This window comes from Enhydra lutris, unplaced genomic scaffold (assembly GCF_002288905.1).
Source record: "Enhydra lutris kenyoni isolate GAN:26980312 unplaced genomic scaffold, ASM228890v2 scaffoldscaffold41, whole genome shotgun sequence".
Classification (NCBI taxonomy): Eukaryota; Metazoa; Chordata; class Mammalia; order Carnivora; family Mustelidae; genus Enhydra; species Enhydra lutris.
Window position 1 is genome coordinate 18,431,658 of NW_019154125.1, and position 24,611 is coordinate 18,456,268.

General features: G+C 37.4%; 1 protein-coding gene across 2 annotated transcripts in view; it reads right to left on the bottom strand.

Annotated features, from left to right (window-relative positions):
• LOC111155373 (scaffolding protein involved in DNA repair) overlaps nucleotides 1-24,611 on the bottom strand; it is a 490,720-nt gene that overhangs the window by 55,061 nt on the left and 411,048 nt on the right. For both annotated transcript variants that reach the window (XM_022515520.1, XM_022515521.1), the window contains exon 10: nucleotides 6,204-6,344. In XM_022515520.1, coding sequence (XP_022371228.1) covers nucleotides 6,204-6,344 — 141 coding nt within the window. The remainder of the gene's footprint in view (nucleotides 1-6,203; nucleotides 6,345-24,611) is intronic.

Here is a 24,611-nt window from a genome sequence, read left to right on the forward strand (position 1 = left end):
TCTAAGATGGGGGTGAGAACAGAGTCTTCTCCCAATGCATGGAAAACTTTTTTCTGTGAAATATTAAGTAATGGACATTCACACTTTCCCCGTCCTTGATAAAGTGTTTTCACAGCACAACCCCATGCATGTTGCCTTAAACGCTGTGAGGAAACCAAAGGTCTATGTCCAGAGGTTGAAAGAGACTGTGGCCTTCATCTGCACTGGATACAAGGTTTAGGACCAAACGGTTTCCATTCTTCCTGATAAAATTGAGCTCTAATCATTACCACTTATTATGTACAAAAATATACATTCAAATCCTGTGGAAGAAAATTCCAAGATAAACCCAAGGAAACAACTACTGTCCATTTCAAAAATATTTATTATGAGTGTGTCAGATGCTAGGAAATAAAATGGTGAATAAGAAACAGCACCTACCCTCACAGAGCCTAACAATGGGCAGACCAGTCTGAAATACTGGCCACCAGGCATTCTAATCAATGTCAACTTTTATTGATTGTCTACACCATGCAAAGGAATGTGACAATGACCAAGACAAGGTCTGATGTCTTGGTGTGACTCAGAGTCAGGCACATTGTACAGGCCAGCTTGGGAAAGCCATTCCAAGATTCCCCATGAAAGCCTTGATGTTTGTACCTTATTACTAAAAAAATTGACCCATTCAAATTTATGTCTATGATGGCATTCTTATTTACATTAAAGTATACCTTTCTATACATGTCAGCAGGAATCCCAAGAGTCCTGGGCATGGGAATTGAAGTGAGTAGCACTATGACCACTGGGTGCCCAGGAGGAGGAGGGGAGGCGGTGATCCAGCAGGAACTGCTGCAGGGAGATAAAGGAAGCAGTGCTGGGTATAGGTGTCAGGATTCTTATTGGAGAAAGCATCTTAAGACTGGCCTGTGAGAGAAAGGTTAGGCTCAAATAAGGCCCAGGAGAAAAAGCAAAGTGTTCTAGGCCTAGGGCATGTCCCTGAGTGGTAGGACTAAAGGGCACAAGTGCAGCAGGCTGGGGACTAGCATTGGGGCTTATAAAGGACTTCTGAATCCTGACTATGAGGTTAGTGTTTGAACCAAATGACTAAACTTGGCTTCTAGTATAAAAATTATCAGTACTTAATCTGTTACCTTTAAAACAAAAGTTGATAGTTAAACAATAACTATTAACTGGATCATTCTCTGAAATGCACCACCCCACACACAAAGTGCCCACCCCTCACTCTATCTGGAAAGCTGACCAGACAGCAGCTGCTCTCCTTATCTTTAGTCTGGCCCGAAAAGGAGATAATGGAGACAGTCTTCCCTCCCTTCCTCATTCTAGTCCTTAGCCCCAGGCTTTTCCTATTCTCTTCAGGGTTCCTAAAACTTGACCTGCTCTCCAACCACCCAACCCCCGCAAGGTGGCTACTTAACAGCCCACAGGCTTCTGTATTAGGCACTTGCCAGTCAGTGCCTGCTTGGGTCACCCGTGGCTTTCCTGCTGGTCCATGATCTCTTGGAGGGAAGTCTATTTTTATACTCCTGGTGGAGCTGTCTGTAGGTAGCAGAAATTAAGATTAGTTCCTAACTGGTTCTTTGTTCTCCTCTCAATTGCTACAGAAGTTTCCAAATCTGTAGCCCTGCCCCAACCTCTCCCTCTATATTAAATCCATTATAGGTACAACAGCAGGATAATCTTAACTCCATTTTTGTTTTTATTATCTCTTCTTTTCTTCTCTCAAAATCTCACAGTGGCCCTAATTTTCTCTTAGACTGATGTGGAATCCCTAAGAATAGTTAGTCTTTATCTTGTTGACTTTATACCCCAGTATATTCTGGTTTAGGATAAATCCCAAAAATCTAGCACAGAGCTCAGTGCCACAGCCATTAGTCAGGGACATAGCACCAAGAAGCACTAAATCCTTATAGAATGAACTATAGAAGCACTAAATCATTATTATAGAATGCATTATAGAAGCACTAAATCATTATAAAATAAATAAGTGAATTATCTTTTCAATAAATCCTCTCATTTCCTCTTCTGCATACATCTCTCCTGATCCTAGGTGTAAATCTTCACAGATAACATCTTACCAATCTGAAGACAGCTTTTCCTTCTGACAGGTCAGGACGTTTATAGCATTTGTTCTCACTAACTTCTTTTATGAAATCTGCGATCAGCCAGTTAGGATCTAGTCAACTAAAACATTCATGTCAACTTCTTCCTTGTCATCCTGGGTACTCAGGTAGAGCCTCCTGTACATAGTGAGTACTGACTAAATACTCTTCAATAAAACCTTTTCTTAAAGGGCGAGTCAACAGGTCTAAATCAAATAGTACCTACAAATTAGTCATTTTAGACACAGAGATCAGTGGGTTTTAACAAGTTGGGACATAAATACAAGTAGGATTCTGAGCTGAAAGAATTTCCTCCCCCCCCCACAAAAAATTTGGCTAGCTATATTTTCCATTTCTATAGGGTTAACACATATTTTAGGAAACCTTTTCTCCCTCAGTATTGCCCTATCATATAAAAATAAAAATGTAAAATAATCAACAATAAAAAGATAAAGTGCATACACAGAATTATGACATCAAAGTCATGTGACTTTTCCGCTCGTTTGACCCACTAAACTGCTGCACAGGCCACATGGGAAGACAAAGGTCAGGGGACATGTCTTAGGAAGAGAGAGTCACTGGACAAGTAATAGCAGGGAGTGCTCTAGAGAAGAAGAAAGCATGGGCAGAACTCCACATTCTGTTTAATGAGCATGCCTCAGCAGTGGTGTTTTTTTTTTTTTTTTTTTGAAAACGGTCTTTTTTTCTTTAAATCTAGGCTATTTTTCTGAGTCTTTTTGTTTTAAGCAGTCAGTTTGGACATCCAACTCCAAAAATATATCAGAGGAATAGAAAAGATATGATTGTTGTTTTTCTGCAAGGCTTCCCAAATGAGGCAGGTGGACAGAGCAGCCCATACACCAGTCCAACAGCCTGCCTGACTCAATAGCTCTGAGGTCATCGGTCCACTTCATAGCCCTTGTAGGGAGTAGTAATTTTCCATCACGAGAAGCGTGGATCAGATGAAATCTGGTAGCCAAGATCTAAAAGACTTCATGACTTAGCCCAAACACAACTATTTTCCAACTGGCAAAAAAGTTATTTTCTGTATTAGATACTAGAAGTATATAGTTATAATTAATCATTTTAGCTTGAATTTTCGGAAGTAAACATATTTTGTTAAGGTTTATGAGAAGTATATTTTGTTAGAGTTTATGGGAGTTGCCATGAAACACAATAATTTGGGGGAAAATAAGAGACAATTTGTTTTTACTGGGCCATGGATGGATGACTGACAATGGATGATATCACCAAATAGGCAATTATAACATCCAGCATTCCTAAATGATTTAATAATTTGTTTTGAAGAAATATAGTTTCCAAAGGAACAAAAAGACAATCTAAACATTTATTTGGATAGCTGTGTGACAAAATAAAATTAAATATATAAGTAAAGAAATTAATCCCAACCTAAAAAAAAATCAAATATTTAGTCACAACCCTAAAAATGGTATGGATTCCAGAAAGTTTGTTTGTAAATGAATTATTTGCAATACTCAGTACATTTCCTGTGGAAAAAACATTTCCTGTGGGATGTTGTGGATAGTAGTAGGGCTCCCCTTGTAACCCACAAAAAAAATAGATTAAATCATAGGAACACATAAGTATAATGGTAAAAGAACATCAACTTTACAGAGCCAAAGACTTGGGATTGCAGTGGCTCTGTCATTTACCAGTAGAACTGCCACTAGAAGTTATGTGCTACAGTTTCTAGCAAGAAGTAAGCCTCCCAGAGCAGCTGCTGTCTAGCCCAGAGCACACCAGGAAAGCAGGCAGCTAGAGAAGCTCTGCTGCCCCTTAGGAAGGATTTCCTGTGATGGAGAGCCCACTTAGATTCTGTTGTGCTCAGGTGGGAGGCTTATGTGTAGAATTCATGTCAAGGAAGATTACTTCCAAATGGCCCTGATAGAATTAATGCTATCAAGTCAAGATGTTGGGGCAGTGAAACCACTTGCTGTTAACTACATAGTCTTTTCAGAAGCTTGTAATTCTTTTTTTTTAATTTATTTTTATTTATTTATTTATTTTTTAAGATTTTATTTATTTATTTGACAGAGAAAGAGAGGGAGTGAGATCACAAGCAGGGGAAGTGGCAGAGGAAGAGGGAGAAGCAGCTCCCCGCTGAGCAGGGAGCCTAATGAGGGGCTCTGAGCCGAGAGCAGATGCTTAACCAACAGAGCCACCCAGGCGCACCCAAATGCTTGTAATTCTAAAACTTAGGACTAAAATGAGGTTCAACCTTAATAAAGATAAGTTTCATGTGAAACTTAAGCTTTTCACACATGCAGATATGCTTTCTAAATATCTGGGTAAATCTCTCTCCACTCCCAATATATAAGGCAATTAATTGTATTATAATACAGCCACCCTTTTATAAACAAAAGGAAGCATTTGTCATAAGACAAATCTGCATGGATCAATAAAATATCCTTATATCTACCTACCCAGGGCTTATAGGGGGGATCTTTCTATGAAATACATGTTTTTCAGGAAAATAAGCTCTTGGGCAGAGCCATCACTCACCTGCATAGTACCATATGAAAGCCCGATGAGACATGGAGTTGTGGTCTCTGGAAATGCTGACTGCCTACAGAGGTCAGTCAGGACAATACTCTAAATGCTCACAGTTCAGAATGACCATGCCTGGAAATGTTCATTATGCAAATCACTGGAGGAAGCTATCAATAACTGCTTCAAAATCAGAACATCAGATATTCATAATGGGTTTTTTTCTCTCTCAGATACTGGCATAAGTGCAGATGTTACTATCATCAAGTAAAAAATTAACACCAAGAGAGTTAAAATAACACACTATTCAAGGAAGGAGAGATTACAGTAAGATAGAGAAAATCTCAAATATACTGTTTACACTAATTCTCTATATTATTGGATAGTTTGATTAAAAATGTTTCTTCTGGGCGCCTGGGTGGCTCAGTTGGTTGAGCGACTGCCTTTGGCTCAGGTCATGATCCCGGACTTCCAGGATCGAGTCCTGCATCAGGCTCCCAGCTCCCTGGGGAGTCTGCTTCTCCCTCTGACCTTCTCCTCTCTCATGCTCTCACTCATTCTCTCTCAAATAAATAAAAAAAATCTTTAAAAAATAAATAAAAATGTTTCTTCTTTCCCTAATTTATAGATTTAGCCATAGTTTGAACGAGATCTACACATAATTCTACCTTGCCTATCCAAAACCACATTTTAAGGTGGAGTGCCATGAAACTTGACAGAGAACAAAACTTTCCTACTATGGAAAGCAAAAAGATGTGACAAGAATTTTGTTGAAAGCTTATAAAATGTCTTTACACTAAGTTATATTGTCATTTACATAAACTGACTCATGCAAAGCTATCTTATTTTTTAACTGGAAAACATACAGAAAAAAAATCTTAGAATTAAAACACACATACATAACATTTTTTATCATCTTAATTTTTAATAAAATTTGGAATCACTAAACCTAATTTTTAAATAAAATTAGGTATCTTGTTTTGTTATCAGCTATAATTTTTTCCCTAGAAATACTTTATGGGCTTGACTTAGCTCTGGCCTAGTTTTACAGGCAAACTCTAGGATCCTAGTTTATTGTCTTTAAAATAAGAGATAAGAGGAGCTTGGGTGGCTCAGTAGATTAAGCATCTGACTCTTGATTTTGGCTGAGGTCATGATGTCAGGGTTGTAAGATTGAGCCCCACCTCTTGCTCCACGTTCAGCAGGGAATCTGCTGGAGATTCTCTCTCTTTGTCCCACCTCCCCCCACTTATGCTCTTTTTCCCCTCTCTCAAATAAAAAAGTAAAATTTTTTTTTTTTTTTTAAGATTTTATTTATTATTTGGCATACAGATATCTCAAGTAGGTGGAGAGGCAGGCAGAGAGAGAGAAGAGGAAGCAGACTTCCCTACTGAGCAGAGAGCCCCATGCGGGGCTTGAGCCCAAGACCCTGGGATCATGACCCAAGCTGAAGGCAGAGGCTTTAACCCACTGAGCCACCCAGGTGCCCCTAAAAAAGTAAATCTTAAAAAAAAAAAAAGAGAGAGAGAGAGATAAAACACTAATAAAAGAACCAGCCACTGCAGCAAACTAGATGCTATTACAGAGTGGTCTCACCTTCCTCTGGTGGCCTTCTGTAGAACCTTCATTCCCATCAGGCTGCAGGACTTTCCTTCCAACTGTTGGTCCTTCAAGATGGTGACCTCAGAGTGCACTTCACTAAACATTCCATAGGCATCTTGCACAAGAAGGCAGCCTCTGCAAAAAAGTATTAACATATTTTTAGAAGACAGTTTTTGAGTCACTACAGAGGGCAGGATTTCCTTCTCCCTCACTAGAAATCCATTGTAATCATCTTCCTGAATAGGTAAATCAGAGTAAAGGAAGTTGAACTCAAACGTGCACTTTTAGATTTGTACTTACAGGTGTTTGAATCACTATCCACAAGATACAGAAGGAAACAGAACTCTCTTTTAGCTTAAAACGAAAGCCTAAGCCAAATGTGGTTTAAAAGCACATAAAGAAGATCATCCTTTTAAATAAAATGTATTACCACTGCCCAAAAGGTTATCCTCTCTCCCCATTTTTATCCTGTTATAACAGGAAACATTTCTATTTCGTATGGATGCTCAATATTGATAAAAGCTTCAGTGTAACATTATGAGAATAATAATAAGGGGCTTTCTCTGAGAAGGTACATATTTACAGACATGCATATCCCACAGGATGAAAACCAGCTTCCCTGCTGGCAGCAACACAGACATGACAGATATCCAGTGAAATGATAGCATTCCCCCCAACCTTTAAGTTCAAAGGGTAGTACATATAAAAACCTATTTAAGACTGAATTTCCAATCCTCTCATTTCATAATTCAGGTAAATGAAGTCTTATTTATTATGAAATGACACATTCTCAGAAAATATTTACTGAAGCCTGTAGTAAATAAACCACCAAATAGACTGTGAGGAACAAAACTATTTTAAAGATAAGGGCGTAGGGGCGCCTGGGTGGCTCAGTGGGTTAAAGACTCTGACTTCGGTTGGGGTCATGATCTCAGAGTCCTGGGATTGAGCTCCACATTGGGCTCTCTGCTTTGTGAGGAGCCTGCTTGCCGTCCTTTCTCTCTGCCTGCCTCTCTGCCTACCTGCGATCTCTGCCTGTCAAATAAATAAATAAAAATCTTAAAAAAAAAAAAGATAAGGGTGTATAGTAAAGTACATGCTGGGAAAGAAGAAATGACAAATGATGAACAAAGGAATGCTAAATCAGAAGCAATGAACTTTCTTTCTTTTTTTTTTTTTTAAAGATTTTATTTACTTATTTGTCAGAGAGTGCATGCACAGCAGGGGGAGCGGTAGGCAGAGGGAGAAGCAGACTCCCTGCTGAGCGAAGAGCCTGATGTGGTACTCTGTTCCAGGACCCTGAGAGATCATGACCTGAGCAGAAGGCAGATGCTTAACTGACTGAGCCACCTAGGTGTCCATGAAACAATGAACTTTAAATAATGCTTAGAACTGGATTTCCTAATTAATTCTCCCAGGTTCATAGGGCCCTCCCTGATTTACAACAGAGGCAAAGGTAAACCTTGTCTGAAGGAAATCACCTTTAATTTAATCATTAGTTGTCATGGAGTAAGATCAAATAAACATGTGCCTGAATAAAAATCTCTAGTACAGGGGACCCTGGGTGGCTTAGTTGGTTAAGTGTATGCTTTCAGCTCAGGTCGTGATACCAAGGTCCTGGGATTGAGCCCCATGTTGGGCTCCCTACTCGCAGGAAGTCTGTTTGTCCCTCTTCCACTGTCTCTCCTCACTGGTCATGTTCTCTCTCTCTCTCAAATAATTAAATAAAATCTTCAAAAAAAAGTCACTAGTATAAGAAAACAATTTACTATGTGGGAAGAGTAAAAAACAAAACAAAACAACAGACCTCCCTAGGATTTGACATATTAGAATTAAAAGATATAAATATGGAATAATTATTTTAAAAAGGTAAAATCACAAAGATATAAATACAAAACAAAAGATATACAACATGACTTGGGAGATTTGAAGAATGAAATAGAACTTTCAAAAAGGAAACACGACATTTTTTGAAATAAAGAAGTTATTAAATAGGTGTAAACAAATGGTTACATGCACCTGAAGAGTGTGTATATGTGAACTGGGTTATAAATTTGAATAAATTACCTAGAATGCATGTTGAGAGCTGAGATAAAAAACATGAGAGAAAAGAGAAGTACAGAGGATAGAATGAGAAAGTGTAACATTTGTCTAATAGGAATTTCAGAAGAACAAAATAGAGGAAGGAGAAGCAATAATTCTCACATTTGGGAACTGCAAATTTTCTCCCCAACTGATGAAAGAAATGAATCCAAATATACAGGAATAGAAACAAGTACCAAGCAGGACGACTAAAAGGAAAGCCTTCCTAAGACGCATACTGTAATAAAACTAGAGAATGTCAAACACAATGAGAAGATTCTAAAAGCAAGAACGGTGAAAAGATCATCTGTGGAATAAAAATTTGATTTACATCAGCCTCCTAAAAAGGAATGAAGCCAGACAATAGAGAAATATTTTCAGAATTCTGGAAGCCATTTCAAAATTATGTACCAGCAAAACAATATTTCATGAATGATGGTAAAATATAGGCATTTTTAGATAAAGAAACATGATGCACATTTTCCACCTACAGAGCCTGAAATATTTACTACTTATTAAGATAATTACAGAAATAGGGATGCCTGGGTGGCTCAGTTGGTTAGGCAGCTGCCTTCGGCTCGGGTCATGATCCCAGCGTCCTGGGATCGAGTCCCGCATCGGGCTCCTTGCTTGGCGGGGAGCCTGCTTCTCCCTCTGCCTCTGCCTGCCATTCTGTCTGCCTGTGCTTGCTCTCTCTCCCTGACCAAAAAAAAAAAATAAATAAAAAAGATATTACAGAAATAATTTCTAAATTATGCATTTTAGGAAGAAGGAAAATATACTGGGAAAAAGCTCTAAGATAAAAGGACTACTGAACATCAATATAAACAAATCAAAACAGACACAGTAGGATAAAATAACACCACCACCAATAATATCAATTAATGAAGAACTGGAAATGGAGAGCAAGTAGGTCAATGGGGGTGATGAAGTTCAAATGGTCCCAAGTACTCATATCACTTAGAGTTGGATGAAGATTTAAAACTAGACTTCACTGAGTATTTACATCTGGTAAAATTTCAAGGATAACCACCGAAAGAATAGAAATAGGGTGTATAACTTCCAAATAACTAGATGGAGAAAAAAAAAAATGGAATGAGAAATAATGGGCAAAAACAAAAAACTCCAAGAAAATGAAAAGAAAAAGCACAAAAAAGGGGCAGAGAGATGTAAGGTAATAAGTTTGATGGTAGACACAAATCTATGTACATTTGAAATGGAATAAAAATGATTTAAACTTGACAATTAATAGGCAGAGTTTGTCATGTTCAGTTTGAAGGAAGAAAAAGAAAAAAATGATGTTGACAGGAAACTTTCTAAAACAGAGAAAGGTTCAAAGGGCGAAAAAATGTTTTAGGCAAATATTAATCAAAAGAAAGCTGAGAAGTGGTTTTGAGACTACACTAAATAGATTCTAGGAGAGAAAGGATTATTAAGGGTAAAGAGGTCACTAATATTGATTTTTTAAAAGCTTAATTTATAAGAAAGATATATAATTCTAAAACTGTATGCTCTCAGCCTTGAAATACATGAAGTATAAACTGACAAAACTACAGAGAGAAGAGAACAAATTCAACATTATTGCGGGAGATTTCAACCCATCCCTGCCAAGTTGTTAAGTCAATCTAAGGAAAAAATTAGTAAGGATTTGAAAAACTTGCACATACCTTATAAGTTTGATTTGTTGGCTAGGCAATTAGAAAAACTGCCCACAATTAGAGAAAGTGCATTCTCAAGTACACATAGGACATTTATAAAATCTGACCAGACACTGGGCCTTAAGGCAGGACTGAATGAATTTCAAAGAATCAGTATTGTATGGGACACATTGTATATCTACAACATAATTAAATGAGAAACCTAACAAAAAATGTATACTTTGGAAAATCCTCCATTTTAAAATTTTACAACATCCTTTTCAACTCATGGGTCAAATATGAAATCATAGCGGAAAAGAGACAGCATTTTGAACTAGTTGATAAAAATACCACATGCCAAAATTTATGGATTACAATGATGCCTTAGGGAACTTGTAGTCTTAAATATAATAAAACATGATCACTTTTCCTTTTTTATATAGATCTTTAAATTAGTTTTTTATGTACTTACCATAAATTCTACACCTCAGCCAGTTACTAAAATATTCCTTCAGGGTGCTGAACCTCACATGCACTGTGCCTTGAAGAGGCTCTCCTGGAGCCTTTGCTTCACTCCAGTCTGGACTGGTTAGCACAGCAGTCATCCTAGGATATCTTGTCAGAAAATCTGAGGGATTTACTTTGCTGCTTTAGTATGTTGTTTATGTATGTCCTATGTTTAGTATGTCCTATTTTTCATATCCTATAATATCCTTTCTTAATTGACTTCAAGTTAGTAGCTCACATCTTCTAGCTCCCTAAACAGGGGGAATTAGGGGGCGCCTGGGTGGCTCAGTGGGTTAAGCCGCTGCCTTCGGCTCAGGTCATGATCCCAGGTCCTGGGTTCAAGCCCTGCATCGGGCTTTCTGCTCAGCAGGGAGCCTGCTTCCTCCTCTCTCTGCCTGCCTCTCTGCCTGCTTGTGATTTCTGTCAAAATAAATAAATAAAATCTTAAAAAAAAAAAAAAAACAGGGGGAATTAGGAGCTAAAATCTTTGAACCCATTCATGAAATTGTCAATAATCTACCCTCAAAGTTTATGGGCAGTTTGGCTGGGTATAGATTTCTAGATTGGAAATAATTTTTCTATTCCAAATCCAATACTGTTTTTTTGTCTTCCTCCTTTCTCTCCAGGAGCTGAGCTTTGTTCTAGTTCCCAGGGCACTGACATTGCATGGTGATATTCCTTGGTACAGATCTGTTTCTATGCACTGGGTGAGTAATATCCTTGGTGGGTCCTTTCACAGTGGGATCATGTCTACTCTGTCATTTCATTGATACTTCCTCTCCTTCATTTTTTCTCTTCTTTCATTCTGGTTATTGGACATACTGGACCAGTTCTTTAAGTTTACTAACTTTTGTCTCCTATTTTCCACTAATTCTGTCAGTTCCCTCAGCTTTGTCTTCCAATGCTTCTAATTAGGTTTTTCATATTATCTACTTTTCATATGTTAAACTTCTAAGAGTTCTCTTTTAAGCTCTGAAAGATGTTTTCTTTCCCCTTAGTGTCCAATTTTGTTTTATGGTTGCAGTATCTGTAACTTCATTTAAGAAGTTTTCTTCAGGCCCCTGCTATCTGTTCCCATTTAAGAACAGAGCTCTAACAAGCTTCCTGGACTCTCCCAATGGGTAGGAGGAGGAACCCATCAACCATGAACAACAAACACATGGGTAAATAGGCTGGGCCACTTTATGGCTGGGGAATCTCAGATGTTAATATCTTTACATCTCTTGATAAAGAAATTGCTCAGAAAAGACTATGTTTCTTGGCATTCCACTATATGTCAGGGTAAGGGAGGAATGACCACTCAACAGTGTGGAGTAGGTGAATAGGACATGATCAATTCCTAGACAGACTTGCAACTAATCATCTCTCTTCCCCTTTCCTCCCTCCTTCCCTCTCGCCCTCCCCTCTTTCTTTCCTTCCTTCTTTCCTTCCTTCCTTCCTCTCTCCCTCCCTTTCCTTTTCCTTCCTTCCTTCCTTCTCTTTTTCTTTTTCTTTTTCTTTTTTACTAGAGAAAGAGAATCTTAAGCTGAGTGTGGAGCCTGAGACCGGGCTCAATATCACCACTGTGAGATCATGACCTGAGCCAAAATCAAGAGTTGGGTCACTTAACCAATTGAGCTACCCAGGTGCCCCTGTTTTTTTCTTTTTTCTTTTCTTTTCTTTTTTTTTTTTTTTGGTCCTTTTCATCTGTTACCAGAGGTAGTAGGAAAACTGAACATGCAAAAAAGAAAAAAATCCTTAATTGTTATCTCAAATTATACACAAAATTTAACTTGAAATAGATAATAGACCCAAACAGAAAACTAAAACTTGAGAAGAAAACACAGGAGAAAAATTATTGCAACCTTGGGGTAAGTAAAAAATTAATTATTTTGAAATTATCAAAATTAAAACTTTTGCTCTTCAAAAGATGCCATTAAGAAAATGAATAGGCAAACCACAAACTAGGAGAATATATTTACTAAATATACATGTGACAAAGGACTTGTATTTAGATTACATAAAGAACTATAGAACTGGGGCGCCTGGGTGGCTCAGAGGGTTAAAGCCTCTGCCTTCTGCTCGGGTCATGATCTCAGGGTCCTGGGATCGAGCCCCGCATTGGGCTCTCTGCTCCTCGGGGAGCCTGCTTCCTCCTCTCTCTTTGCCTGCCTCTCTGCCTACTTGTGATTTCTCTCTGTCAAATAAATAAAATCTTAAAAAAAAAAAAAAAAGAACTATAGAACTTATAATTGATAATAATAAAAATAATGATATCCTATATAAGAATAAAAAGACAAATAATCCTATCAAAAATATGGAGTAAAGATATAAAACATCACAAATTCCATTTCTATGAATTTCTTGACTAGTTAAATCCATAGGTACAGAACATAGAATGATGGTTGCTAGGGGGTAGGTGGGGCAGAAATAAGGAGCAACTGTTTCTATGTATGGGATTTCCTTTTGGACGAAAATATTTTGGAACTAGACGGAAGTAGTGATTACATAAGATCATAAGTTTTATATTATGTGAATCTCATTTCATTGTAAAACAAAATGGATGAAAGATATGAATAAACATTTCATCAAAGAAGATGCACATGTGGCCAATAAACACATAAAAAGATGCACAACACATTAGTCATAAGGGAAATGCAAGTTAAAATCACAATGAAATACCACTACACATATACTGGAAAGGGTGAAATAAAGAAGGCTGATGGTATCAAGTTTTGTTCAGGATACGGAAGAAATGAAACTATCAGATTTTAGGTGGAAATGTGCATGTTATAGCCACTTTAGAAAAAACTGGCAATTTCTAATAAAGTTAGACATATACTTATCATATGGCTAGTCATTCTACTCCAGGATTTTTCCAAAAGAAATAAAATCATATGTCCACACAAAAACTTACAGACAGTTGTCTATAGTAGCTTTAGTAAATAATAGCCCGGGGTACATGGGTGGCTCATTTGGTTAAGCTTCTGCCTTCAGCTCAGGTTATGATCCCAGGGTCCTGGAATTGAGTCCTTCATTGGGCTCCCTGAAGCAGGCAGTCTGCTCCTCCCTTCTCCAGTCTGCCTGCCACTCCCCTAGCTTGTACTCTTTCTTTATCAAATAAATAAACAAAATCTTAAAAAAAAAAATAGCCCCAAACTGGAAACAAATGTTCAGTAATAGCTGAATAGATAATTGTGATATACACTTACAGTGGAATACTACTCAGCAGTGAAAAGGAACAAACTTCTGACATACAGATGAATCTTGAAAACATAGTGCTGAGTGGGAAAAAAAAATGAAAAGTATATAAAAGGCAAAGTAAATCTACAGTAATAGCAAGCAGATCTGTAGTTGCCTGCAACGGGAGCCAGGAGAGAGTGACAGCGGAGGGCACAGGAAATTTTGGGGGGCTATGGAAATAATCTATGTCTTCACTGTGGTGGGTATTAGGTAGTAAATACATTTGTTAAAACCTGCTGCTTAAATGGGTGCATTTTATTGTATGTATGTAAACTGTATTGCATATAAATTATGTAAAAAAAACATTAAAGCATAGAAATATAAAAAAAGCTTGTAAAAAGACCTTCAAAAAGTTGTTTAAAGAAAAAAGGGTGGGGTGCCTGGGTGACTTAGTCAGTTGGACTCCCACTCTTGATTTTTGTCTCAGGTCATGGTCTCAGGGTCCTGGGATTGAGACCCACATAGGGCTCTGTGCTTAGTGTGGAGTCTGCTTGAGACTCTCTCCCTCTCCTTCTGCTCCTTCCCTGCTTTCTCTCCAAAATAAACAAATTAAAAAAAAAATAATAAAGATAAAAGGGTATAGGAGATAACCTGAAGAAGATTCCACTCAGTAAACATTGGATAATTATGGAGAAAAGATAGGAAAACTTATTGGTACCTCTGGCTCCAACTCAGTGTGCTAAAAACTGGCAAACAATGGGAAAGAATCAAATGCTTAAAAATCCATTAGAAAATATTATGCTTTGCAAAGAGGCATTTCCTCTTGTCATTATACATGAACTTTGAAAGGAAAACTGATATCATCTAAACATGTTTTATTGCGCATCTTCAAAAAATACTGAAAACCACTTGCTTTTAGAGATAGTTCTCAGAGTATGAAATTATTAATATATTTGGATATTTAAAAAAAGGAAAAATGCATTACTGATGTTTCATGAAACAAAACTTAAAATCTTTTCATGAAATCTTCTCCATTAGAAGGAACCACATACAAACTACTAATTCCACCCTAAAAACATGAGGGTTAAAACTGCTCCCATGTTCTCTATCTGAGCTACAGGAGGCTCTCAATAAATACTCCTTCCATGTTTGAGAGAATGAATGGGGCTCTGTTGTGAACACACACAGCAAACTCGCATAATATCTAATTGCACAGTGTTCACAGAAATAGTCATTCATGTATTCATTCACTAATGCATTCGTTTGAAGCTCACTTGGGCTTATACTTTGTAGGATATGTAAAGAGGGAAAGTTTCAAATAAAAATATAATTGAGAAATAAAGCATTGAGCAACATTAACACCTAACCCTAATATAATGCATTATGGCTAATTATAGCATTCTCATATTATCTGTTTAACCCTTCAACTGAGGAAACTAGGCATTATTGTTAGGTGAGTAAAGTGAGGCTCAGAATGTTTAAAAAACCAACCCAAGATAGTAAGGAGGGAGCAGAATCAGGTCTAAAGGTAAAGCAGTTGATTTAGTATTTTTGTGCTATAATATCACATTACAGTAATCAGTTATATGAATGTAGAAGAAGACTGATTAATTTTGCAGAGTGGAATTGGAGAAAGCATCCCAGAGCAACTAGCATTCCAGTCTGCAAGGCAAGCACCATGAAGGCAACAAGGAACAAACTCATGACAAACTGCATGATGACCATAAAGTCCAGAATATCTAAATCTAATCTTTATTGAGGGCAATGATTTTCTCCAGTGCTAGGTCAAACTATTTAAAACATACATAAATTGTAACTAGTGTACAATGAGGCTACTTATCTAGAAGAACTTTATCCACTCTGTAACTTTCAAAAGATAAATTTATTTATTTATAGAGAGAGAGGAGGGGAGGGACAGAGGAAAAGGGAGAGAGAGAATCTTACGCAGGCTCCATACCAGCACCAAGTCCAACGCAGGGCTCAATCTCACAACCCTGAGATCATGACCTGAGCTGAAATCAAGAGTTGGAGACTTAACTGACTTGATACCCAGGTAACCCAAAAGATACTTTTAATGTTTGACAAGAATCATATTAGAATATTAAGGTCAGAATGTAAGGAATTTATGCTAAGTTATCATTTTAAAGGCTGCTAATGTAATATAATGAAAAGGAAATACTCTTAAATCACTTGAAAACAATTTTATTAACTGTTCTATACTGTACGACTTTAGTCCGAACCCCAAGTGGGAAAGAATGAAAGATTACTCTTTCCTAATATTGTTCTATTTAAAGCAGTATGCCATGTGACAGCAAGATGAAAGTATACATTTTTCTGTTGAATTTATAATGTCTTTTTTGGTCCACAGACCATTTCTTATCATAACCTCTTGGAGGGAAGTACTTTAATGTTTTTTCCTCAAAGGCCTATTTATCCCCTAGTTACTCCATCACCTGACTTGCCTCTCTGCTCCATGTCTAATTAGGGAGGCTGAGGCAGAAGCTTGGGGAATCAAGGCTTCATTTCCTAAGGAGACAGACTCAGGCTTCCTGTAAGTGTGGTCTTGTTCCAGCTCAGTTAATGCCTGCTTGACTGTACTGATGCATCCAGCGTTGTTTTTTGTAAGCATTATTGTTTGTTAATATATGCAAAAGTCAAGATGACTCTAAAGATCTCCATGGATCTCCTTTACAAAACTAGAGGGAATTTTTGATAGCCTGTGTTGAAAATGGAGAAATGAGGAATTAACCTTTTCTTTAAATCTGTTATGATATTTGCCTTATCTTAAATAACCAAGGAATGGTGCTCTTTTTTATTCTTTTGCCCTAGAGAAGAGACATTAATACTTTCTTTCTCCCTCTTTTGTCCATGCCTGGCCACACACACTCTCCCACATTGTCCTGCTCACACAGCTGAAGCTCAGGAGCTCAACAGCTTGTGCCTGAGGTGGAGTCACTGTCCTCATTAGTTCAAATGAACTGGAACTGTGCCATTCAATAGACAGTCCAAACCAGAGTCAGCTCATAAGCAGCACACAAAGAATTCCACCCTCTTGATGCTGCTTCCTGCTCAGCAAATACTACCTCCTACAGTCAGTGCTAGTGTGACAGGTCTGAACAGAAAAGGGTCCCCTGATCAACTTGTTTTTCCTGAATTGCCAGAGATGTTCCCCGTAAATAACATCATATTCAAAGGAACACAAATGGTTTCTCAGGGAGGAAAGACATATCATATTAGTAACTCTGGGATCCTAAAAAAGTTACTTACTGTATGAACTTGAATTTACTCGAGTATCTTAACATGGGAATAAAGGAAACTGAGAGGGCTGTTGTGAGCATTCAAGCAATGATATAGGTACTCAGCACAGTGACTGGCACAAATATTTCCTTTGCAGGGTCTTTAGGCCAATTTTATAATATATTTTCTCCATCGGGGCGCTTGGGTGGCTCAGTGGGTTAAAGCCTCTGCCTTCGGATCAGGTCATGATCCCAGGGTCCTGGGATTGAGCCTCGGGTCAGGCTCTCTGCTCGGCAGGGAGCCTGCTTCCTCCTCTCTCTGCCTGCCTCTCTGCCTACTTCTGATCTCCGTCTGTCAAATAAATAAATAAAATCTTTAAAAAAAATATTTTCTCTATATAGTCTGAACATCTTTTGTTAGATTTATGTCTAGCTCATTTACGATTTTGATATTTTAAATAGCTTTTTGTTTGTTTGTTGCTTTGTAGCTGGTGAGTAGAAATAACAGTTGACTTTAATATATTGAACTTTTGTAATCCATCAATCTTATTAAAATTATTTGTAATATTTTTGTGAAGTTTTACAAAACCATTTCATTTATGCATAATGACAACTTTGCTACAGCCTTCCCAATCCTTATTATTATTATTATTATTTTAAAAGATTTTATTTATTTATTTGACAGAGATCACAAGTAGGCAGAGGGGCAGGCTGAGAGAGAGGAGGAAGCAGGCTTCCCACTGAGCAGAGAGCCTGATGCGGGGCTCCATCCCAGGACCCTGGGATCATGACCTGAGCTGAAGGCAGAGGCTTTAACCACTGAGTCACCCAGGCACCCCATATTATTTTTTATTATTTATCTTTTCTGGCTGTACTATAGGACCTTCAGCACAATGCTGAAAAGAAACCAATGACACTGAGCATTCTTAGCCTGATTTTGAATAAAATTTCTTCAGTGTTTTACAATTAAGAATGATGCTTGCTATAAGATTTTTTGGTTGATATCCTTCATCAAGTTAAACATTCTTAGTCTGCTGAAAAATTTTTTAATAATGAATGGGTGCTGAACCTTATCAAATGCATTTCCATATCAATTGAAATGACTGTTTTTACCTCTGCAAAAGTTGTAAATGACAATTACAGCTTTTTAAGTTATTTTTAAAAAGATTTTATTTATTTGAGAGAGAGAGAGAAAGCATAAACACGGAGGAGGGACAGAGGGAGAGGGAGAAGCAGACTCCCCACTGAGCAGGGTGCCTGACACAGGGCTGGATCCCAGGACTCTGCTATTATGACCTGAGCCGAAGGCTGAGTGACTGAGTCACCCAGCCACCTCTACAGCTTTTTAAGTTAGGCAAGTTTTCACTCCTGAGATAAAGCCAAGATTCTATTTGCTAAGTTTAGAAGTTTTCCATGTGATAATGACCTTTATTTTGCAAATTAGATTTGATTTTATTTCTCATAGCAAGCCTATTTATAGTAGCTTTATATAATCAGTTGACACGGATTCTTTTTTTCTTTGAAAACTTTGTATAAGATTTGGGGCGCCTGGGTGGCTCAGTGGGTTAAGCCTCTGCCTTCAGTTCAGGTCATGATCTCAGGGTCTTGGGATTGAGCCCCGCATGGGGGGGGGGTGGTGTGTGTCTCTGCTCAGCGGGGAGCCTGCTTCCCCTTCTCTCTCTGCCTGCCTCTCTGCCTACTTGTGGTCTCTGTCTGTCAAATAAATGAGTAAAATCTTAAAAAAAAAAAAAGAAAGAAAAATTTGTATAAGATTTGAATGACCTGCTTTTCGAAAGTTTGAAATAATTTAGTGATAAAATGAATTGGATCTAGTGCTTTTCCTGGGAAGATTTTTAACTATCAACTCAATTTCTCTAATGATAATTGGGCTATTTGGGCTTTCTATTTTTTGATTGAGACACTTTGTTAAGATATATTTTCCTAGTGATTTGCCCATTTGGTCTATATTTTTACATTAACTAAGATTTGTATATACATGTATATTTTTATTAAGTTTTTATTTTAATTCCAGTATAGTTAACATAAAGTGTTATATTAGTTTCAGGTGTATAATTAGTGACTCAACAATTCTTACAACACCCGTGCTCATGACAAATATACTCCTTAATTCCCACCACTTATTTAACCCATCTCCTCATCCACCTCCCCTCTGGTAGCCATCAGTTCTCTATAGTCTGTTACTTGGTTTCTCTCTTTTTTTTCCTTTGCTTATTTGTTTTGTTTCTTAAATTCCACATATGAGTGAAATAATGTGGTATTTGTCTTTCTTTGCCTTGTTTCATTTAGCATAACATTCTCTAGTTCCATCATGTTGTTGCAAATGACAAGGGTTCATTCTTTTTTAGGGCTGAATAATATTCCATTGTGTGTGCATGTATGTGCTCGTGTGCGTGTCTGGATGTCTCTATTCATTTGTCTATTGGTGGACACTAGAGCTGTTTCCATAATTTCGGTATTATAAATAATGCTGCAAAAAAACATAGGGGTGCATAAACGATGAATTTTGAAACACCAAAAGATATAAAATAAAATGGGAATAAAAAGGAAATAAAATGTAAAGTGGGTATAATTTTAAAAAACAAACAAACAAAAAACATAGGAGTGCATGTATCCCTTTGAATTAGGGTTTTTGTATTTTTTGGGTAAATACCCAGTAGTGTGATTACTGGATCATAGGGTAGTTCTACTTTTAACTTTTTAATGAAACTCCATACTGTTTTCCACAGTGGCTGTTACCAGTTTGCATTCCCACCAACAGTGCATGACAGTTCCTTTTTTCCCACATCCTTGCCAGTACTTGTTTCTGGGGTTTTTTATTTTAGCCATTTTGACAGGGTGTGAAGTGGTATCTCACAATAGTTTTGATTTGCATTTTCCAGATGATCAGTGATGTTGAGAATCTTTTCACATGTCTATTGGCCATCTGTTTGTCTTTGGAGAAGTTTCTGTTCATGTCTTCATATATTTTGGATATTAACCCTTTATTGGATATATCATTTACAAATATCTTCTCCCATTCAGTAGGTTGTCTTTCAGTTTTGTTGGTTTTTCCTTCACTGTGCAGAAGCTTTTTATTTTGGTGTAGTCCTGATAGTTTATTTTTGCTTTTATTTTCCTTGCCTCAGGAGACATATCTAGGAAAATGTTGCTTTAGCTGATGTCAGAAAAATTATTGCCTCTGCTGTCTTCTAGAACATTTTTTGGTTTCAGGTTTCACATATAGGTCTTTCCCCCATTTTGAATTTATTTTTGTGTATAGTGTAAGAAAGTGATCTAGTTTAATTCTTTTGCATGTAGCTGTCCAGATTCCTCAACACCATTTGTTGAAGACTTTTTTCCCATTGTATATTCTTTACTCCTTTGTCAAAGATTAATTGACCATATAATTGTGGGTTTTATTTCTGGGCTTTCTATTTTGTTCCATTTATCTATGTGTCTATTTTTGTGCCAGTACTATTATTTAATTATATCTTCTTTTTTTCTTTATGAATTTTACCATAAATTACTTAACATTCCAAAGAATCAACTCTGAGCTTTACTTATTTACTGTTCCTTTATGCCATTAATTTCTACTGTTTATAATCTCATTCTATTTTCTTTGTATTTATTCTATTTTTTAACTATTTCTTATATTAGAAGCTTAGCTCATTTATTTTGAGCCTTCCTTCTTTCTAAAGTGAGCTGTTTAGACTACAAAATTTCTAATATATATCAAATTAATGATATCACATAAATTTTGATATTTAGCATTTTTATTATTTACCGGTTCTAGGAATTTAAAATTTCTATTATTGTTTCTTTTTTAATCCATAAGTTATTTGGCAGTATTTAAAAAATTTTCCCTTAAGGATTTAAAATACATATTTTTTAAATTAACTAATTTAATTGTACTAAGTCAGAGAATGTGTTTTCCAACAATGATTCTTTTAAATTTATAGAGAATTGTTTGTTGTCTAGAAGATAATTAATTTTTATGAAAGGGTCAAATGAGAGGAATGCATATGGCTTCGTTGTTAAGTAGAGGGTTTTGTACATAATGTATAAGTCATGTTATTTAAGAATGCTTTTTAAATATTCTCTGTCTTTACTTTTTTGTCTGCTTCCTTGATTAGTTATTGCAGTATTTATCCCACAAATCAAAAGATTAAAATAACAATTTTTTCACAGTGTATGTGGGTTAGAAATTCATCATCTTGATAGCATTTAGTGCCAGGCCCTTTACTATTTGCATTGTTTTATTCTCAAAAAGCCACTAAGAGCCAGGCTGGCTATTACTATTCTTGCTTAGCACAAAAAAGACAGAAGATCCGAAGGATTTGTTATTTTGCCCAAGGCTGTACAGCATTAAATAAGAAAATTCAAAAAATAAAATGAATATGTAGGGGTGCCTGGCTGGCTCAGTTGGTTAAAGATTTGACTCTTGATTTTGGCTCAGGTCATGATCTCAGGGTCCTGGTATCAAGCTCCCTGCTCAGGGGGGAGTCTGCTTGTTTCCCTCTCCCTCCGCCCCTCCCCCTGCTCTCACATACATGCACATGCTCTCCCTGTCTCTCTCTTTCACATAAATATCTCTTTAAAAAAATCGAACTTTAAAAAAATCAATGAAATAAAATGACTACATAAACATATTTGATATATCTCTTTAAATGCACAAAAATGGGAAATTATCAACACAATTTCCAGAGCTAAGCTCTATCATATTTCAAGTTCAGGTGAAAGTGATCTATATGTTGCTGTAGTTTGCAATAAATCTCCAGTAAATAAGAAGCATGTGGCCTAAGAGAACTCACTGTGCTGATGGAATGTTCTACATCAAGTGTAATCAAATGTGGTAGCCACTAGCCACATGGGGCTTTTGAGTGCTTCAAATGTGGCTAATGTAAGGAAATGAATTTTAGATTTTATTTAATTTTAATTAATTTAAATGTAAAAAACCACCCGTGGCTATTGGCGACCCTATAGGACAGCACTGTCTAAAGGCATAAGAATAAGAGAAACCCAAACTCTAAATACTTAATAACGGTTGAAACCTTTCAAAGAACAGTAAATACAAAGTGACAGCATAACTGAACAAGAAGTAACAGTCTATATAAAAATATTTCCAAATTATGTTTTATCAAACACTAGAATTCAAAGATGTTAATAGGTATTCATTGAAAATCATCTCTATCATCAAGATGTTTCTAGCAATATTTTTTCTAAAATATACTTTACCATATCTATGGAGAAAAATATATCAAAATCACATATAATTATTACTGTGTTGAATTCTCCTTGCAAATATATCTTATACCCTAGGACACCAGGAAATCCATGACCTGATGAACATACGGTTTTAGGTCTGCTCATTGTGCATAAGATTGCTTATGCACATGGTACCCAGAAGAATTTACCATCTATCTTAAGACAACTAAACATTTCCACATATATGTATGACATCATTTAGTATATTGTGGCTATAAGACATTTATATAGTACAAACTTATTTTTTTAAAGATTTTATTTATTTATTTGACAGATAGAGATCACAAGTAGGCAGAGAGGCAGGCAGAGAGAGAGAGAGGGAAGCAGGCTCCTTGCCGAGCAGAGAGCCCGATGCGGGGCTCGATCCCAGGACCCTGAGATCATGACCTGAGCCGAAGGCAGAGGCTTAAACCACTGAGCAACCAAGGTGCCCCTACAAACTTATTTCTAATGACTCTGTGAATGAAAAAAAAAATTATTTAAAAATTAGGGTTCTGTGGCTTATAATTAGGTCTGGATCAAACAAGTAAAAAGCTAGACTACTTCAAAATGAACAACTGGAGCCTTTGGCATGGGTGGCACAGTGATGCCTGATAGTGGCTGGGGTAAAGGCCGTATGATGATGGCCATGTGGAGGCTAACCTGAAAGAAGAGCAGAGGTGGTAAATAACTGCCATGTGTGCCAGCCTGCACACCTACCTCCTGCCATCAATGAGTCAACAATGGGGTGACACTAAAAGGTGTTAGATAAAATTTTTTTTTCAGAAATACAACGCTTAGGACAGGGTGGAGTATGGTTTGAACAGAAACTTATAGAGAAGGTACAAGTTCATTCCTCCAATCAATGACAAATTCCTGATAGGAAATAATGAAGTTGCAAAGTGGTATTGATCCCAGGACCCTGAGACCATGACCTGAGCCGAAGGCAGAGGCCCAACTGACTGAGCCACCCAGGTGCCCCTATAGAGTGTTAACACATTTTTAAATTAGTTAACAAATATCAAACATTGGGAGATTTTATACAAAACTCCAATTTACTGTTGTCTGGCAGCACAGGGTCAACACTTGAGGATGAGGCACTAGCTTGTCAGTGGTGCCCGCCCACATCTTGTGGCGCCCGCCCCCACCCTTGATTCCCAACACACAACTACTGTTGTCTCTTGGCCTCTTTGGCCTCTGTCAGCATGTGAGCATGCATTAGGAACACATTTCAAGGAGGAGACAGAACAAGGTAGTGATGATGGGTAAGGCTCAGGGAAGAGTCTATACTGGTCTAAGCTCTCTTAAGGAGCTAAGAGGAAGTGGAGAGTAAAGGCCTCAGGGACAGGCAGACCAGATGTGGGTTAGAGAAGTTACAGAATCCAAAGGCTGGTCAAATGACTTGAGCCATTTAGCAGGCAAGGATGGAGCTAATTAACACAAAACATGGAAACCCAAACTGGTTAGTGGAGGATGCTACTCAAAGCAGGGTGGCAGTGAAGTGGAGGGGCTGGAGTTCTAGCCTTGCCACTACCACTGAGACATATTTCCTGGTTGTTCTCTAGAGGCCTTTTCAGTTATTTCAGTCTAAGATAGAATACAACAGCATCTGAGGTCTCTGAGCAGACACTGTAACAGCATGTGGCCATGCTCACCAGGACAACTAGTAGATACCAGCACTGTCCTTAGTAAGCTCTGAAATACTGTGAACTTAGCTGCTAGCCAAGTCACACGGAGATTAGGAGATTTGACATTTTATTTTATTATTTTTTAAAAGATTTTATTTATTTATTTGAGAGAGAGAGAGAAAGACAAGTAGATCTGTGCTGAGCATGGATCCTTATCAGGGCTTGATCTCACGACTCTGGGATAATGACCTAAGCTGAAACCAAAAGTCTACCAATTGAGCCACTCAGGTGCCCCAGGAGATCTGACATTTTAAAGTTATGTGATGGATCAGTGTTAATAAAACTGAGTTTCTACTTTGGGAAGCAGTTGAGTATACCCTTTTGCTTTCTTGCTCTAGAATACCCACTGGACAAGGCAGATGTGTACATTCAGCAATACCAAATCTGTGCTGCCAGTGATGTGCAAGCTAGGCCTCAGGCCACAGGTGACCTTTCACACTCCCTCTGGCACTGAGCACTGTTGGTAGATACCCTATGCCTAGTGTGAGAGGGGCACTGCAATTTTTAGAAGTGATTAACTTCAAACAGCAAAGAGAAAATGTCTTCACAGGGAGGAAGTAGGATGTTAGTGGTTTGAATAAGAACTGTATTCATTCAGTGAGACAGTTTGACATTCAAAATTCTTGGCATAAAGATCTGGCAAGTGAATGCCACTTATTTAAAATCAATGTTTCACCCATGTCTAAAATGTAGACCCTCATCCACGTAAGATCCCTCCTCTAATTTTCATGATTTTAAGCATGTGGGGGAGTAGCAGGTCTACAGAAGAGGAGCTCTGTTTTAAGCTCTGCTGTTTTACATATTATTTAAAAAAATTTTTTATTGTGTTATGTTAGTCACCATAAA